At 35.2% G+C, this 17,594-nt stretch overlaps 1 protein-coding gene across 3 annotated transcripts; it reads left to right on the forward strand.

Annotated features, from left to right (window-relative positions):
• Positions 1 to 1,465: 1,465 nt before the first annotated feature.
• Positions 1,466 to 17,588, forward strand: LOC137386882 (snurportin-1-like). 3 transcript variants are annotated; one of them, XM_068073071.1, is made up of 11 exons: positions 1,466 to 1,527; positions 4,130 to 4,308; positions 4,451 to 4,604; positions 5,930 to 6,034; positions 6,545 to 6,647; positions 7,976 to 8,073; positions 11,605 to 11,682; positions 13,102 to 13,182; positions 14,420 to 14,519; positions 15,830 to 16,216; positions 17,451 to 17,588. In XM_068073071.1, the coding sequence occupies exons 2-11, from the start codon at positions 4,157 to 4,159 to the stop codon at positions 17,573 to 17,575; spliced, it is 1,383 nt and encodes a 460-aa protein (XP_067929172.1). In that variant the 5' UTR covers positions 1,466 to 1,527; positions 4,130 to 4,156; the 3' UTR covers positions 17,576 to 17,588. The 3 variants fall into 3 exon arrangements, with proteins under 3 accessions (XP_067929172.1, XP_067929174.1, XP_067929173.1); XM_068073073.1 differs by having other exon boundaries at positions 13,138 to 13,182; XM_068073072.1 differs by lacking the exon at positions 1,466 to 1,527 and adding an exon at positions 3,956 to 4,030.
• The last annotated feature ends 6 nt before the right edge of the window (positions 17,589 to 17,594 follow it).

Genomic DNA, 17,594 nt, shown 5'->3' on the forward strand with positions numbered 1-17,594 from the left:
TACGTAGCCGTTTTAACGGTTTTCTTTAGTGAAAGTGTTAAATTTTGGGCATTTGGTTAAAATCTATAAAATACTCATACTGTCATATTTTCACAGTGAGTCTACATGCAGTAACAAACTGCCAAGACTCTCATTTAGGAGCAACACATATAATGACACCTAATTTTCTTTTTACTGCTGTGGTAATGCCGACACCTCATCAAATGCTGACAGTTCTAATCAATATTGAAGCTTATGTTAAGGTGTGTTTTACGATGTAAATGCCATCAGATTTATACCTATAATTGATACGAAAACACCATTAAGCCATATAAGATGCTTTTAGCGTGGAAAATAAAAATGCTAATGTTTCAAATCTACACTTGCTTTACATTAATGTGAACATTAGTAGCTCTGGTTTTTTTTATTAAGGACCAATGAAATCTTATTGATAATTGACTATATTATGTATTTCAAAGTAGAAAAGTGATAATGAAAGAATTTGCAACAAATGGAATGAAAATGAAAACTAATCAACAAGTGATGCATTCAACATATGGTTACAGAGATGCGTTAGTATTAGCAGCGTGTGGTGAGTTTGATTTACAGATGAGGCAGGTGCTTGCTGATCTTGCATGTCTCCAATTGCACAATAATTGCATAGAACACTGTCTAAAATGCATATAGTCCTATGGAAACTGTTCCCAACATAACATGAAGAAGATTCTAATGAGGTAAATGCTGTGATAAACATTGTTACGTTGTAACAGGTCATCAACTCAAATGATGGTGTGTAAGGCACTCTTAGACATCCCAGATATCTTCTTTGTCGTTAACAACTTTCCATATAAGTTTCATATAACCATAAAATATGAAAATCCATAATACAGCTTCCAAAGTCCCACTTTTGGAGAGTTATGTCAACAGTGACGCGCAAGGAGGCGTGGAGCTTCTGGTTCCAGCATCGTAGTTTGCATAGTGTCTGCTTCATCCATTTGAGCAAAGGCTGAGTTTCAATATACATATCCATCAACGACTGTCTAAACCGTTATAAAATATCAAAAAATGACTGAGAACGAATAAATATATTGACCATTGGTAATCGTTAGTGGAAGATGGTAGTAGAACTTGATAATCACTAGTTACATTTGTCCTGCCCGTTTTCTTGCATAGCATCCTATGCAAGCAAATATTCCGACAATCCCAATTATAAGTCCTAGAACCAATGCAACAGCATCTCCGCCATCAAAAGCATGAATTGGTTGAATAATACATAACATTAAAATCACAAAACTTAGCAATGTCATGTTTGCGCCCACCATTTTGAGAATGTCAAATCATGTGACTGCAACATGTGATACAAACCCCAAGTTCTTAACACTCTGTAGATTGGTCTTGGGATGTTCTACTCAGATACGTATATTAAACTCGACGACTGTAATACAGTCTCAAGAATATTTTTGTAGATTGCCGATTCCAATTATCACGGTTATACACCCAATATGCTCCGACTTCGTTAGACTGATAACTATTGCATCACTTTATCTGGTAAACTCTGTTGGTTTTTGCTTTTTTTAATGGATAAAAACGTATAAAATTATAAAGCTAGTTTTCCTAAATGTATTTATTTAGTTTATTGTCGATTTTGCATATTTCTATGTTCGGAGATTGCTACTACTAATAAGACAATTTTAGCTACTCAGTTTACACGTTTTCAAGCCTATGTAATGCTTTCAGGCGTGTTGGACAGATTTGAATATTTATAGCCAGTGTAGAATATTTGTTTAATTAAATAGTAGTAGATAATAGCATGTAGTAGCTCAAGGAGTGCATGTAGGTTTTACATTTAGCATATTCATATGCTCTCCGTTTGAACACAAGTATATTAGTAGTCATGCTTCATCAACATGTTTTGGTGTTTGGCTCCGTCAACGTGAAACTGTTCTTAATACTGTAAGTTTTTGTAGAATCACATTGATTTCTATTCACTATAAAATTTGAACCAAAGGCATGACAATACAGGTTGCCCAATTTTCTGCTCTCTATTATTGTCATCTTTTAACGTGTCATTGTTGATAATGTGGCTTACTTCATAGCATCTCTTTCAGTCTAGAAGTCAACCAATATATGTCTCAAGCAATATATGTCTCAAGCTCTTTAGTCTGCTTTACGTGTAGGAGGTAGGCTATTGTAGTTTAGATAAAAAGATTATCAAATAGGCTACTCGCTTGATATGGTTGTGTGTTATGTCATCACAGTATGCCTTCGTTTTTACATGTTTTTTTTTTATAAATATATGTGTGCTTTAGAGAGCTGTTGTCATTGATAGTCTGCACCAGCTATTTTGGCACTAGATGCAAAAAATTAGTGTAACCATGGTGGTGAAACTGTCAGATTTGATAGTGTTATGAAGATAGCAACAAAAGTGAACTACTCTCTGCGAAAATTAAGGTTAATTACCAGCAACCAAAGAAAGAGTTGATTGCATTTAGCATTATTAAGATTGCCATACAGTGTGTGAAAAATTATTTAAACTGATGCTACAAGATGCTGAAATGATGAACGGTTATCTAGCTGACTTATGAGTACCCTTGATGCTCAAGGGTACTCCTACTCCAATCCCCTGCTCAAATGTGTATTTGTGGGTGGCTTACTAACTGAAATTGCTAACCATCCAAAAGGCATCTGTTACAGTAGAAAGTGTGCACAATTATTTTTACAGAAGCTTTACTGGCACACACAATTTGAAGGACTGCCACTCACTAATGATAATGTATGAATAAAAACATTCGTTGGAATTCCTGTTTGCTCAAGTAAATTTTCGACTGAAAAAAAGTTGCGAGTATTACTTAACTAACAATAAATTGCTTTTTTGTAACATTTTGGTCATATTAGCAGACATTGTCAAAACACAAAAGTGTCGGGCGAAACTAAGGAAATGTTGTGTCAGTCACTTGCTCCGAAGCAGTTCAGTAAATAAGCGGCTTCCATTTCATACAGCGCATCTCGGTGGAATTGCGGCAATGGCTCTTATCGATTGAGGATGTTAGCAGCCAGTAATTGCGAATTTACTTTATTTACTTTAGCCAGGAGTTTACTTTTATCAACAGTTTTGAATTGAATGCAGTACTGATGGTTTTTAATATGACAACAAAGTTGTTTCACCAGATAAAATCATTAATGTAAAAGCTACATTTAATAGTGAATTTTTCAAAGAGATACAAACATAAAGTTCATGATTTCATTGTATTTAATTAGAACATTTAGAGATGCTGTTCTGTCTACGTGTAAAAGCTCTCTCAAAACTAGCTAATACTGTGAGAAGTTTTAAAAAAGGTTGCTACAAGTTTCTGATACTAACAGAGAATGTGCTCAGCTGTTTTATGGTTGTCTACTAGCTTTTTACAGAGTTGGCCTGTATTGATTTTACTACTTTCGAAACTGAATTAGTGGCAAGCGTAACAGCGCATGGTGAGCAATCATTCGCTATTATGGAAGCGTATAATTTGTTCTACAATTAATCCTGTGACTCTAGAAAGTTCTAAGCATGCGGAGGTAGCAACATTTTAAGCTTGGTTGTAGAAAAACTCAAAAATACATTTTTAAATAGCAATACACTAATAAAATGTAGTACTAATAATAGCCGGTGTTTACAGTCATAGAGAAAAGTCATAAAACTGAAAAATCGATCACGATTCAATAAATGTGCATTTAGAAATATATTATTTAACTACTTATCTCTGTAATCTTTACTTTGCTGTGGATGCTATTTGAGATCTAATAGTTGTAAGGACTTTTTATACAGGGTAATTGAATGAAAACCTCAATAACAATTTTAATATTTACTATAATAAGAACCGTGTCCGTTTGTCTGTTTGAAGCTACGCTAAGGTGTTAGGAAAAGAATTGCATCATCCGGGAGTCAAACCCAGATATTCAGCTTCCAAGCGCACTACCGTTAGTGCGACTCGACCACCTTTCTAGATTGATGATTGATTGTGGAGATCTTTATTACACCTGACAAATTGAAGCAAGGGACACCAGACTACTAGTATATATAATAACAATAATACTCTTTAAATACCCAAGTAGTTTAATTCTCTGAGGTCATTAGAGAAGCTTGCAATAAACTAATTTTTATACTTTGTAGGGCGTTATAATGTAAAAGTCAAGTACAATGGAGGAGTTGACCAGCATGCTGGTTGAAGGAGGGCGTATCGGTAATCCATTAGACAGCTCCAAAGGTTGTCACTTCAGATCCAGTTTGTACAAAGCTAAATCTGGATCACAGCGCAAAAGAAGAGATAAACTGCTGGAGTTACAAAAGAGGTATTTGATAGATTAACTTTTATCAATAGGCATTAGTGTTTTATTAGTTAGATACGAGGAAAGTGATATCTCGAGTCCGTTAGTAACATAAAACTCAATTAGTATCCCTGGAAGTAACCATTTTTATCAATTGTTGTCACAGGCACAGGAAAGAGGTGGTAGACCAACTAAGGCATTTAGATGATGACGATTGGCACATATTCAACACAGAGATAGTCGATGACGAGTGTGCAGCGATGGAGGTGCAGACTAGCAAAAGAGGCAGTTCTCGGCTAAATGAACGTTTCAAAGATCAGGTGAGGTGATTCATCAGTTACATTTGCTCCCATGGGGCGGCAGAATTCTCGACACAATCTTCTTAAATGTTCATAGATTGCGACATATCGATTGACTCGTGAAATCGATCTGCATCTTTGGTGATTATTAATCTTCAGAATGTTTGCCTTCAGGCCTGAGACTCTCAACAGCTCACTTCATAGTTAAACTAGCTAGTATGCTTTCTATACGATACTATGTAGTTGGAAAAGCTTGCTTTGTTGTTGGTCAATAAATTGATCAGCAGTTGTCACGTTTACTTGTGGCATAATGCGGAGCAGAAATAAAACAGTTTTCATGTGGAGATGAGGTGTAAAAATATGTAAGCTTGTGGCATATTATCCTGCAGATGTTGGACCGTGGTCAGTCAGCTGTTCGAAATATTTTCATGATGACAAGATGCAAATTTGGCTAGTAGTTTTACTGTTATTGCCTCTGATTAGAGCTTCGCATGGCTTTCATTAGCTCCTATTCGTGTTTGCATGCACTCTTGGCTACTTAGCAAGTCATAAGACCAGATAATGGAGTTACGATGGCTTGTGCTGGAAGAAAATCCAATTATTTCAATTTTGCATAACGTAGATAAAACATAGTGACGCACCTCATATCTTCAGTCTGATTATTATTCTTGTTGTCCAGAACAAGGCTAGTGCGACTAACTGGGTGAGAAGTAGTATTTATCAATTAAACAACAAAGCTTCATTTACATGTAAGACTACTTTTCGAATCAAATCATGAGGTTCAAATGAAAAATGCCATGAATAGGAATATATTATAATTAAAATTATATAATTATAATCAATTATATTAGTATAATATAACATTTTAAACCAATTAACTCGCTTTTATCTATAATTTATTGAGTCGGAGGAGACAATTGTCAATATAACTTGATGTTTAGAAAAAAAAGCTCTATTGATTCTTTGAAATATCTCTAAACAGGATGTATGTACCTCTGGCTCATATGTAAGTAATTTACTTAGATTTAATTAAGGACCGATTGCATGGGCTTTGCTCTAAAAGCTGTTCGCCGTTTACTAGAATTCGTACATTTTTGTTCTCCCGATACAGCATTTATTTGTTAATGTAAGTAAACAGCATTACTTTTTGTTTAGGGGCCTGCGTTCTCTTCTTTCCAGATATAACCTATCCTCTCTGTGTTAAAGTTGCAAGGTTCTATTGGCCCACTAGTGTCATTACAGCTTCAGTTTCTGAAATTATATGATGACATAGCTCTGCTGTTTAATAGTGCGTCTACATTACATCCACGTCTATGCTGTGTACATGTCTATGGTGCATCTTTCAGTTGATGCTTTCTGAGTGGATGGTTGAAGTACCAACAGACCTGCAGACTCTTTGGCTAGTAATACCTTCTCCCGTTGGCAAACGCTGCCTTGTGGTTGCCCAGGGTGTAAGTTCTGCCCATTGACAGACTTCTTACAAAATGAATTCTAGGCTTGTTGATTCTTTGTACATTTCAAAAGCATTCATAGATGTTGCTACATTTCTTGCTTGAATATTCTGGTGTCTTTGGCCTGTCTCTTTAGCGCTACTTAAACACGGGCAAGCAGGGTATTCTAGTAAAAAATTTTATTTAAAAAAGAAGACAACTCATTGGTTTGTCTTCAATTCTCTCATTTTATTCCGAGTTCAACTAAAATGTTATTTGAGCACAAAGTAATGCCCCAACATTCTCACACATTAAAATGATAACTCCCACTTCTGTAAAAGTTCAATCACTCGTAGTTCTCAGTCTATAGCGTGTTTATCAGCTTCTTTTACCTTCTATAAATACATGTACAGTCATACTGTACTAGTTGTGCAATAATATTGTTTGTTGACATCGAATCCTTCATCTCCATCAGCTTGTAAACACGTCTTCTCTTACATCCCTAGCCTAAGTCTGTGTACATGCTTTCAGGGTACAACATATGCTTACAGTAAAGCAGGCTATCTCTTCAACAGCTTCCCTTCCAAGTTGCCTGGAGGCTGCTACCATACCAATAAAGCTCGCTCGAGATCAAGTAAGAGGTCAGAGTTCACCCTCAGGATTGATGTTTTGGTTAGACATTGAACTTATCATCAGTTGCATTCCTTGAGTCAAGCTGTTGGATTCATATATATAATTGGCTCACTGAGCTAAATATAAACCTTACAATTGATTTTTAAACAAAAAATAAGTTCGTTGACGATAAAAATGCAACTCGGTGTCGCTGCATCAATTCTAAGTATGACTCAGTGTAAATCATTTTGATTCTCATAGTTTGCGCTGCATTGATTTCTTATGCATACAGTTAGTTTGTATGTTGAGACCGTTGTGTGTTGGAGCAAATACTTGCTTGGAATACACAGTAGTTTGTTAAATTCGTTTCATAGCATATACACTGAATGATTGATACTTTTGGTAATTACATAGAGCATTAATTGGAATTTGGTATATTCGGTATATATAATTATGCATAAATAATATGTAAAAATAAACTATATGCAAAAACTAAATTAATAGAATAGTAATCAATAAAAGTAGGGTCTTATAGCAACATCGCCATTTCGTTAAAGAAAGTCATAGACAGGTATAAATTTGACTATGGTAAAGGATTGTGGTAAAGGTCGTGATGGGTACACAAAGCTAGTTTAATTTAAAGCAAATTTATAAATTATTATAACTAATTCATATATTTTTTGTTTTTAAATGTTTTGAACATTATTTCATTTATCACTGCCAGGCTTTTAACTTTTCCTCGTTTCTGGCTCCTTTTTCCACTTTCACTCTTTTTCATGAGAGTTAATAGGCAGACAGCTTTGGAAAATTTTAAATAATTAATTTAAAAAATATTTAGAGGTTTGACTGTACTCACTCAGTACTGAGTTTTACCATCCAGGTTACATTTGTTCTCATTCTATTAGTTTTTTTCTGTTCTGTGCCATTATTATTATTATTGGGTTTCATTAATTTCACTCTGCTCCCTGAGTATCGAGCATATTACCTTTTGGCTTTGGTTTCATTAATTGGCCATATACATTGGCCCTATACATAAAATTGTTGTTAAGTCTTTATACAACTGAATACCGCATCCCTTTAGTAGCATATTATAATCATTTGGAGTTGTCTTCACAATCTTTGGTAGGCAGTGCAATTCCAGTAATTGATCTTGAGCATTTACTGGCTGTTTTATAGCCTTTGTTTTTCACTTCCTACAGTTTTTGTACACTTCCTATTTTAAAAATTTTTTTTACATTTTTATGTTTTACTTGACTCCTATTTTCATATCATAGCACGCCTCCAAGTTGGTGCAGTTCCTACCACAATGGTTAAGGTTGTCGTATAACACAGTCGGTGATCGTCTTGCAGGTGTGACAATGTTGGACTGCATATTCAGTGAGGTATCCAGAACTTTTTATATATTAGACATCATATGTTGGAGGAATCACTCTGTCATGGAGACTGAGGTAAGCGTTAGACTAGCTCCCAGCATTCGTGTCAGTAAACTATATCATTGTATTCCGGTTCATTCCCCGAAGGGATGAACAATATCTATTTGCTACTTGACAATCAGAATTGTGGTGTTACAGTGTGTTTCAGAGCAGAATGATCTAAACATGTGCAATGAAAATCCAGCTTGGACTTTGGTAATAATACTGATTGCTTGAAGTGTGGCAACAGTAAGCATCTATCTATATATACATGTATAATACATGTATATGTATATATATACATATTTATCTATATATATATATACATATGTATATATATACATATGTATATATACATATGTTTATATACATATGTATATATATACATACGTGTATATATACATATGTATATATATATGTATATATATATATATACATATGTATATATATATGTATATATATACATATGTATATATATATGTATATATATACATATGTATATATATATGTATATATATACATATACATATGTATATATGTATATATATATGTATATATATATACATATGTATATACATATGTATATATACATATGTATATATATGCATATGTACAGTATATATATTTACATATATGTAAATATATATATGTATATATATATACATATGTATATATATACATATATATATATATATATATATATATGTATCATATACCAAAGTCCTATATGTATGTATATATGACTTATGCCAAAGTCATATATACATACGTATATATGACATTGGTAATAAAACTGATTGCTTGAAGTGTGGCAACAGTAAGCATCTATCTATATTATATATGTATATATATATGCATATGTATACATATGTATATATATATACATATGTATATATACATATGTATATATACATACGTATATATATACATATATACATGTATATATACATACGTATATATATACATATATACATGTATATATACATATGTGTATATGTCTCGTCTGTCATCTGCATGTCCAGATATCGCGATAAAGTTTTAGGATCGAAAAATCCAGTTTATGAAGGATTTGAATTCAAAATTTTCAAGTCTGCATACAGACAAGCTAATCCGCTAGGCAAAGCGCTACACGACTGTGTACATCATTTTCTTCTGAGTGTTTTAACTGCGATCAAACTTTGTCGATTTTAATCTTGAAGCATCCTGACAGTCAGATAGCCTAAAGCAAACAATATCTCAAACGATAGGAAAACATTTATAGTTTCTGATAAAATCTACTGATATTTGGTGTAATCACATCTTTAAGAATACTAAATACTGAAGTTGCTAAACTTCAGAGGGAGTTGCTCACCCTCAGCACTCTATTTTGATCTCAAGTCTGCAAGCTAATAGTAAATAGGGACAAATTATCCTTGTTGTGAGGTCATGTTACCATGACACTATCACTCTTGGGTGTGTTATGGCTCCCACACATATGTATGTCTGTGAGTTAAATAAAAAGGCTGGTGAAAATAGAAAATCAATTAAAAAAATCCAAAAATAACAAAAGACATATAACTAAGTAAAGCTCGTTTAATCTTTGTCTAGTTGAAACTATTCTCTGTCTTCACCTCTACTCACATTTCTGTTCATGGATTTCTAAGGTGTACTAACGACAAAACCATTCTTTATTGATTTTATAGTTTTTCTTTACAAATAATTTAATAGGTTTCGCTGCTATGTGCAATTACTCTGCAGTATCTTTTAAGGAGTTGCCAGGGTTTTTAACTCTAGAATGAGTTAAAGACAAACTTACATATTTTTTGCGATTGTTTTTGTTGTTTGAGGTAAACTGATTGCCAAAATGTTTAAAGATTGAAATCGACAAAACTTGATCGCAATTAAAATTCTCAGAAGAAAAATGACATCACTAGTTGTTATCGTTGTGGTAGTTGATTTCAGGTATTGCGTTCAAGTTGAGGTGTTAAGTGTCTCTATTCCGTCGGTCTCTCTGCAATTATAGACGTCATAATCACTCTTTGATTGATCAGAAAGTTTGAATCGCGATCAAGTTTTACCGATTTTAATTTTGAAACATCCTGACCATCAGACAGCCTCAAACACCAAAAACAATCACAAATAATAAAAAAATGCCTTACTTTTTGTTAAAATATAAATTTGTGTAATTTTATCATTAAAGCTGTTTGGCTCAGCCTAACATAGGCTCAGCTTAACATAGGCTCAGCTTAACATTGGCTCAGCTTAACATAGGCTCAGCTTAACATAGGCTCAGCTTAACATAGGCTCATCTTAACATAGGCTCATCTTAACATAGGCTCAGCTTAACATAGGCTCAGCTTAACATAGGCTCATTTTAACATAGGCATATTACTAGCGCTAGTAGCCAGACAGTTGAGTGTCATGTGAGAGGTCGTCAGGTGTGACAATCAAGCACAAAGAATAAGTATATGCGCAATAAGTCAAAAACGTTTTATCAATTTTAATCTTGTGACATCCTGGCAATCAGAGCACCTCAAACATCAAAAGTAATTGCAAATGATAAAAATACCTTCTAATAAAATCTACTAAAATTTATGAGTAAGTTCATTTCAAAATGAATTATAGTCTGTTCTTGTGGAGTTATCTTCTCCAACATATGAAGATTTTAGTATACAAGGCAGATCTAAAAACAGTCACTTTTTATGTAGAGGTTTTGGTGTATAAAGGGAAAACGAATGCATGTTGACCTTTAAATTTTTACTGTATGTACATAATTGTATTGACAATACCGTTACCATTTCAATATCTGAACTATGACAAGTCAATTATTTCCAGCCATTGTCACCTACATGTACATTCACTCATCTCAATTTTAATAATATCGGTGGTGTATGCATTGAAAGATGTTCCAGCAGTTGCCCTATGAGAAGCACTTGTCGTCACTAGTTATAACTATATCCTCCTTCGGATCGTGCCCATTCAATTATTAGAGCTGATGGAACTGGTACAATCCACTTTTCTATAGTTGTCTTCTATAGGCTCTTTGTTCTGGTATGGCAATTACAGTATGTCTGTGGTGTTCCAGCAGGATGGCTGTCAAAGTGAAACACACTCTCCACTCTTTTAGTCTTTTAACGATTTCAATCTCAAACTAACTTGTCAACGCATTACAACACTCGTCATTCCTCATTTTCATTACCCCTTCCATCCTCCTCCTCTACTGGTGGCCATAGACGAGTTGCCTATATCGTGTGTCACCAGCACGAAATTCCTTGCCAATTTGGCTAAGGAACATTGATAGTCATGATGTTTTAGGGCTGCTTTGAAGCGGTACTTGCAGGACTTTCTGGAATAGATTGGCTCTGATTTCTTTTGCTTAGACGACCATGTTTTCTTCATTAACAATTTCATCTATTAAATAGCCATGCTGCTGCGCAAATGGGCCTTCATTGCGCCTTACTTTTTCTATCATTTTCATGTGTTATGATTTAATGGAAATATAACAAACTACCTGGGCCATGTTGACTGCCGCAAAACATTCAGTGGTCACCTTGAGTCACTCGTTACCTGCTGTCTTATTTGTTTTAGACTACATTTAGATACTTTTGGGTGACCAGCAAGTTGCAGGAGTGCTCTGGAATCAGTCAGTTCAGCAAGGTTAACCCAGTGAGTTTCAGTTTGCACCTTTGTTTGCATTATTTCTTCAATTATTGATGTTTTGTTTTGATTCATGTCTCTACACAGCTTATCAAAGTACTAGACTCATAGGTTAGACCAAGTTACTAGATAGCGTTTTTTATGGATGACTCAGTAGCTGCTTGTCATGAATGTGTATCATTTAGAGTGACCAATATTTGTGGTAATTCACTCCACTCAGTAAATTACACTAGTCCCTCACTAGCTCGCGGTTCACCTTAAGCAGTTTCAGTAACTTGGGGTAAAGAGTATTCATTAAAAATTGAGAAATGATGAAATGAATAACAAAAAATCAAATACATAAAATATATTAATCTCTTTTATATTCTTGTTCAGCGTGTGACTGAAATGTGACACCCTCCATCACGCCCTGATTGTGACTGAAATGTGACACCCTTCATCACGCCTGGATTGTGACTGAATGTGACACCCTTCATCACACCCTAATTGTGACTGAAATGTGACACTCTTCATCACGCCCTGATTGTGACTGCATGTGACACCCTTCATCAAACCCTGATTGTGATTGAATGTGACACCCTTCATCACACCCTGATTGTGACTGAAATGTGACACCCTTCATCACGCCCTGATTGTGACTGACACGTGACATCCTCTATCATGCCCTGATTGTGACTAAAATGTGACACCCTTCAACACACCCTGATTGTGACTGAATGTGACACCCTTCATCACACCCTGATTGTGACTGAAATGTGACACCCTTCATCATGCCCTGATTGTGACTGACACGTGACATCCTCCATCATGCCCTGAATGTGACACCCTTCATCACACCCTGATTGTGACTGAAATGTGACACCCTTCATCACGCCCTGATTGTGACTGACACGTGACATCCTCCATCACACCCTGATTGTGACTGACACGTGACATCCTCCATCATGTCCTTGACCTTCAAGATTGCCTACTGAACCTAAGCAAGGAGGAAAATGTTTATAATTAATAAAAAGTGACTTTATTAGATGAGCTTAATAGTTTCTATTTCACCGATTTTCACTTATCGCGAGGAGGGTGGGTTGAGGCACCACCCCCAACCCCCCTCGCAAAAAGTTATACAATTATAGAAAATTAATGCCAGGGATTACTGTATAACATATATAGAAATACAATATCCAGTTTCACATATCCAACATAGAATGCAATGGAAGATTTGTTGGTGCCTTACGGCAAACTGAAGAATGATATTATTTTCAAAGTAATGTCTAGATGTATCTAGGAGGAAGCCTCTGTGCTGGAACCTTGGCGTGTCTTCTATTTCACGGTTTTCCCTTATTGCGATTAACCATGAAAAGTGAATGATAACTGCCGCTTATCCCCTCATCATTTCTTGTAACATGTTGATAAGCTGCTTACTACATTTTCTAGTTTGTGTTTCAACAACTCCCATCATTTGAATGTCAGCCCGAAGTATTGGAGACAGCAATGAGTCAAGACTTTCCTTTTGAGGTAAGGAGATCTTTACAGAATTTTGATGATACAGAAAGAGTGTTTAATCATGTGTGAAACATATAAAATGTCCATATTCAGTTCCTTATATAGGTCATTAAGTGCCTGGCGTGTCCATATTCAGTTCCTTATATAGGTCATTAAGTGCCTGGCGTGTCCATATTCAGTTCCTTATATAGGTCATTAAGTGCCTGGCGTAAGCAAGAATACAATACTTCTCTATTTTTATAGTATGACTTGAAATAGCTATAGATTTAAATGTTTGTTTTATGGGCAATTCTGATGGTATTCATGACTTATTGTTCTTGTGGATGGAGTCACCCTAAAGAAATAATGCAGTATGTTTACTTTTCTTTGCCAAAGTTAAGGCAAAACATTATAACAATTGGCTATATTGCTGGTCTCGCTTAACTTTCATAGAGTCATATTGATGGAGGTGCTCTTAGTCTACCCTCTTGTGGGAACTAAATGTTCACTGTTTACAGTTTCATTGACACATCTATTTTAAGTACTGTATTTGAATTTTTAGCGCGAGTTTTTAAATGTTGGAAAATTTGGGTACTGATGAATCAATGCGCTTGTTGAAACTATTTCATCTTGGACTCTCTGCTATTTACTTAATCAACCTTCAAGTATCAGGTTAACAAGTAGTTCTATTATAGCAAGCCATTGTTCGACGATTGATCCCCAGCAGTCACAATAATTAGATCTTTCTATAAAAAAATTGATGCCGGGGAGGCTCTTGTCATTCGCTGTCATCAGCTTCAGCTGCAAATCATGTCAAAATGATTTTCAGTTGTGTCAGCAAAGTCAATTAGTTGGAAAGTGCTTGTATTTGTGATGATGCTCCTTGTGACATCACACACTCTGTGGCTGTCTGACACCCTTTGAATATTGTTTACGAAGTCAGTTTGTATGTAAAGGTTTGGTTGTATAAAGTGAAAATGACTGATTGTACATGATTGTATTGATTGATCGTATTGATTGATTGTATTGATTGATTGTATTGATTGATTGTATTGATATTATTCATCTTTTTAATTCCAATTGTATATTAATTTATAGACTCAATTTAGAGACAAGTTCTTCATAGCTGCATCCCCTATGAGCTGAATGTCTATTTGGAACCATGTAATGATGACCCTCTATATGGCTGTACAAGTATGCATCGCTAGTTGCCCTCTGACCCCAACAATAGGTCATGGCTAGTATCTCATTATTTCTTTCATATTTGTAGCTGGATGGTCTGTTGTTCTACCACAAACATGCTCATTACCTTTGTGGCAGCACCCCTCTCGTCCTTTGGCTCAAACCCTACATGCTGCCAGAAGTACTTGGTATGTGCATCCCATAAGTTTCAAGTTATGTAATCGTCGTAACAGGTGCTTTTTGCCCAGCTATTGCCGTATTATACAGTGGAACCTCGGTTCTCGAACGCTTTGGTTCTCGACCAATTTGGTTTCCGACCAAAAAAATTGGGATTTGTTCGTCTCGGGTCTCCAACATATATTCGGTTCTCGACCAAACAGGAGCATGTGCATTAGAATTGAACATTCGGAACAACTCTGGAAACATTCATTAACAAAGGGAGAAGCAAGATCCGCTTCATAAATTCTTCACAATAAGGAGGAAACCATCTGGGACGACGTCTCTCTACCAAAGAGATTTGCTAGGAAGACAACTCTTCCAGTCGAGTTACCCTAAATTGTTTTGCAGGATTCTCCTTCAAAGATGTGAAGTAAACATGCCGTTTATTTTTTTTTTCCCACGATTTTTGATGTAACTGATCTGTTGTATTTTTCGCTGTTTCATTATCAATTTTTGGTATTGTGTCTTAATCTAAATTTTTTTCGATGTTTCAAAAGTGAAACATACAAAATGTTTTGTTTTTTTTCATCATCATAGATAGAAAATATTTTATTAAAAATAAGCACGATCTATATCTACCTGTTTTTATTTATAGTGTGTAGTATACAGTACGGTTCATGATGTAAAATGTTATAAAAATACTTTACCGAAGGATTAAAAGAATAAAGAAGGATTAAAATATAAATAACTTAATTCTAATGGGAATAACTGTTTCTGATCTCGAACAACTCAGTTTTTGAACAACCTTTTGGAACGGATTATGTTTGAGAACCGAGGTTCCACTGTATAACATTCCTCAATTCAGTGGTTAGAAGTATCAAAATTTCAGCTATCAAGCCTTAGATCCTAAATAATGACAAATCTTGGTAAGAGTTTGCCATGTTTGGGATTACATGAAAACCATGGTAGATGGAAGGTATTTATAATTTAGATCTATCCTTATTAAGGTTAACTCTATCTCAACCTTTACGCTAATAAAGTATTTTAAACTTCTAATATTTTTCAATGTTTTCATGAAAAATGTGCACACGCCACACCGGACTTGTTGTCACTGACATTCCGAAGGAACTAGCTATATTTGTTTTTGATATTTGACTATCTGTATCATGCTGGCTAGTCGGTTCGTCTCGTCTAGCCGACTTTCTTGTGCCTGCGAGGCTTATTTTGTGTTTCTGTGGAAGTGTGCGTAATTGGCATGCTATCAGTCTAAAGAGTGGAACGTACAAGAGTGCTTGATGAAACAACATGCTCTTTTTATTAACATAGTTATGTTTGTCAGGTATAAAGATAAAGAGTGAGTATGAGAAGACAATCCCAGATACTTATCAAGGCTTCCAGAGTCATCTAAACATAGTCCGTAGTGACAGAGCCATCGCTCAGAAACACCAGGATTTGTATGTCTCTCCTCCTAGCAGAGGTTCTGAAAAAGGAACATTATCAAAACAAGAAGGTAGTTCAGTCCTTATCAAGGAGTCTCGGTTAGGAACCTTGGGGCTAGATGCAGAATGTAGGAAGGAAAGTTGGACTGCTAACCCATCTATACCAACCATGACGACAGCTGTATCTGAATTCAGCCAACCATCCATAATTGCTGCCACAAAGATTCCGCATACCTCTAGCAAAAGTGATGCTTTCTCTTTTGCTGATAGCACTCTCACTCTATCAGGTACATATATGTTCTATGAAACACCTTGACTAGCAGGAAATAAAGCTCAAGGTTTTACAGTTGTAGTAGGATCCACGCATGAATGGTTGTTACCTCTTCTATTATATCTTCTATCCAGCTAATTAATCATTAACCAGTGTCGCTGACTTCACATTTGACTGCTGCCTACGCAATGGTTTGTAAAAACTGTATATGAAAAATAGGAGTTGTCTTTCATGAACTATTTATGAAAAGTTGGAGTTGTCTTTTCACTTATGATAAAGTTTGAAATGTAGTTATAAACTTGTAGTAATAGTAATGCAGTAATGAATTGACTGCTCTAAATACCTTGTTCCTTTAAAGAAAGCGAGACAAGAGAACTTGAGCAACTTTAAATAGCAATAACTTAAGCATGGATTTATGCCAAAGCCAATAGTAGAGTTGTCTCACCTTGTTTGACCTTATTGCTAGGGAGTATTGAAATGGCTAATTTTAAGTAAGGGTATATAAAGAAAGTTTTCAAAATCATGTTGTTTCCATATTTCAAAAGTAGCTAAACATAGGAAATCGTGCATGTGGGGTTTTTGGTGTTTAGATAACTTTACTAAAACCAAAGATTTAATTGATATGAAACTTTGCTGATTTGTAATTGGTTGAAATAGTGATATTTGCTCATGTAGATTTACTCTGTAGAAATGCATATCCTAAGAAATCATGTAAATTACAATGTACACATGATTACATCTGTGATAAGTGTTGTTTTCATGGTAATCTCAGGATGTCAACAAAGTTTTTTAAAGCATAATGCAATAGAAAACACAGTGACGGCTAAAACATTGAAGTTTTAGCCGAGTAGATAGTTGTCTACATAAATTTAATGACGAGACTTGTTTTTATCATTAACTCATTCTAATCCTCGTGCTCTAAGCTTGCTGTTGGATTGTTATGAATCTTTTCATGGGAAAATCACTACTGATTGAAAGAAAGTTGTCAGCCTTTCAGCGGTTTTTTGTAAAAGGCGTATACTTTGTTGCCGTAGCATCTTTGTCGTAGCATCTCCTTTAATAAACTGATGCTCTGTGAACTTGGCTGGTGCTAAAAGTATTTTATTATTCCAGCTGATAAAGGGTTGAGGAGGCTGATACCAGTTGAGTTGGTAAACCAACGCGAAACTGGTATCAGCTGTACTATGTCTTTAAACCAGGCTGGCGCTGAATTAGGCCAAATTTTGACACAGCAAACATCTTTTTTGCAGATAGATCTTTGCTCGAGTCTCAAGAACTACCTCATGTCATGTCGGTTGATAGAATACAAGATGATCCAAACACAAAGGAAACCCATTCAGCACAGCCTTCCAATCAGTGGACAGACTTCAGATGAATGATTGAAATATTCGGTA

This window comes from Watersipora subatra, chromosome 2 (genome assembly GCF_963576615.1).
Source record: "Watersipora subatra chromosome 2, tzWatSuba1.1, whole genome shotgun sequence".
Taxonomy (NCBI): domain Eukaryota; kingdom Metazoa; phylum Bryozoa; class Gymnolaemata; order Cheilostomatida; family Watersiporidae; genus Watersipora; species Watersipora subatra.

Bases quoted from the DNA above. Each gene is read 5' to 3' on its own strand.
- LOC137386882 (XM_068073071.1), top strand. From the start codon at position 4,157: ATGGAGGAGTTGACCAGCATGCTGGTTGAAGGAGGGCGTATCGGTAAT. The intron at 4,605-5,929 runs GTGAGGTGATTC...TGCATCTTTCAG, and splicing joins ATGAACGTTTCAAAGATCAG to TTGATGCTTTCTGAGTGGAT. The intron at 16,217-17,450 runs GTACATATATGT...TCTTTTTTGCAG, and splicing joins TAGCACTCTCACTCTATCAG to ATAGATCTTTGCTCGAGTCT.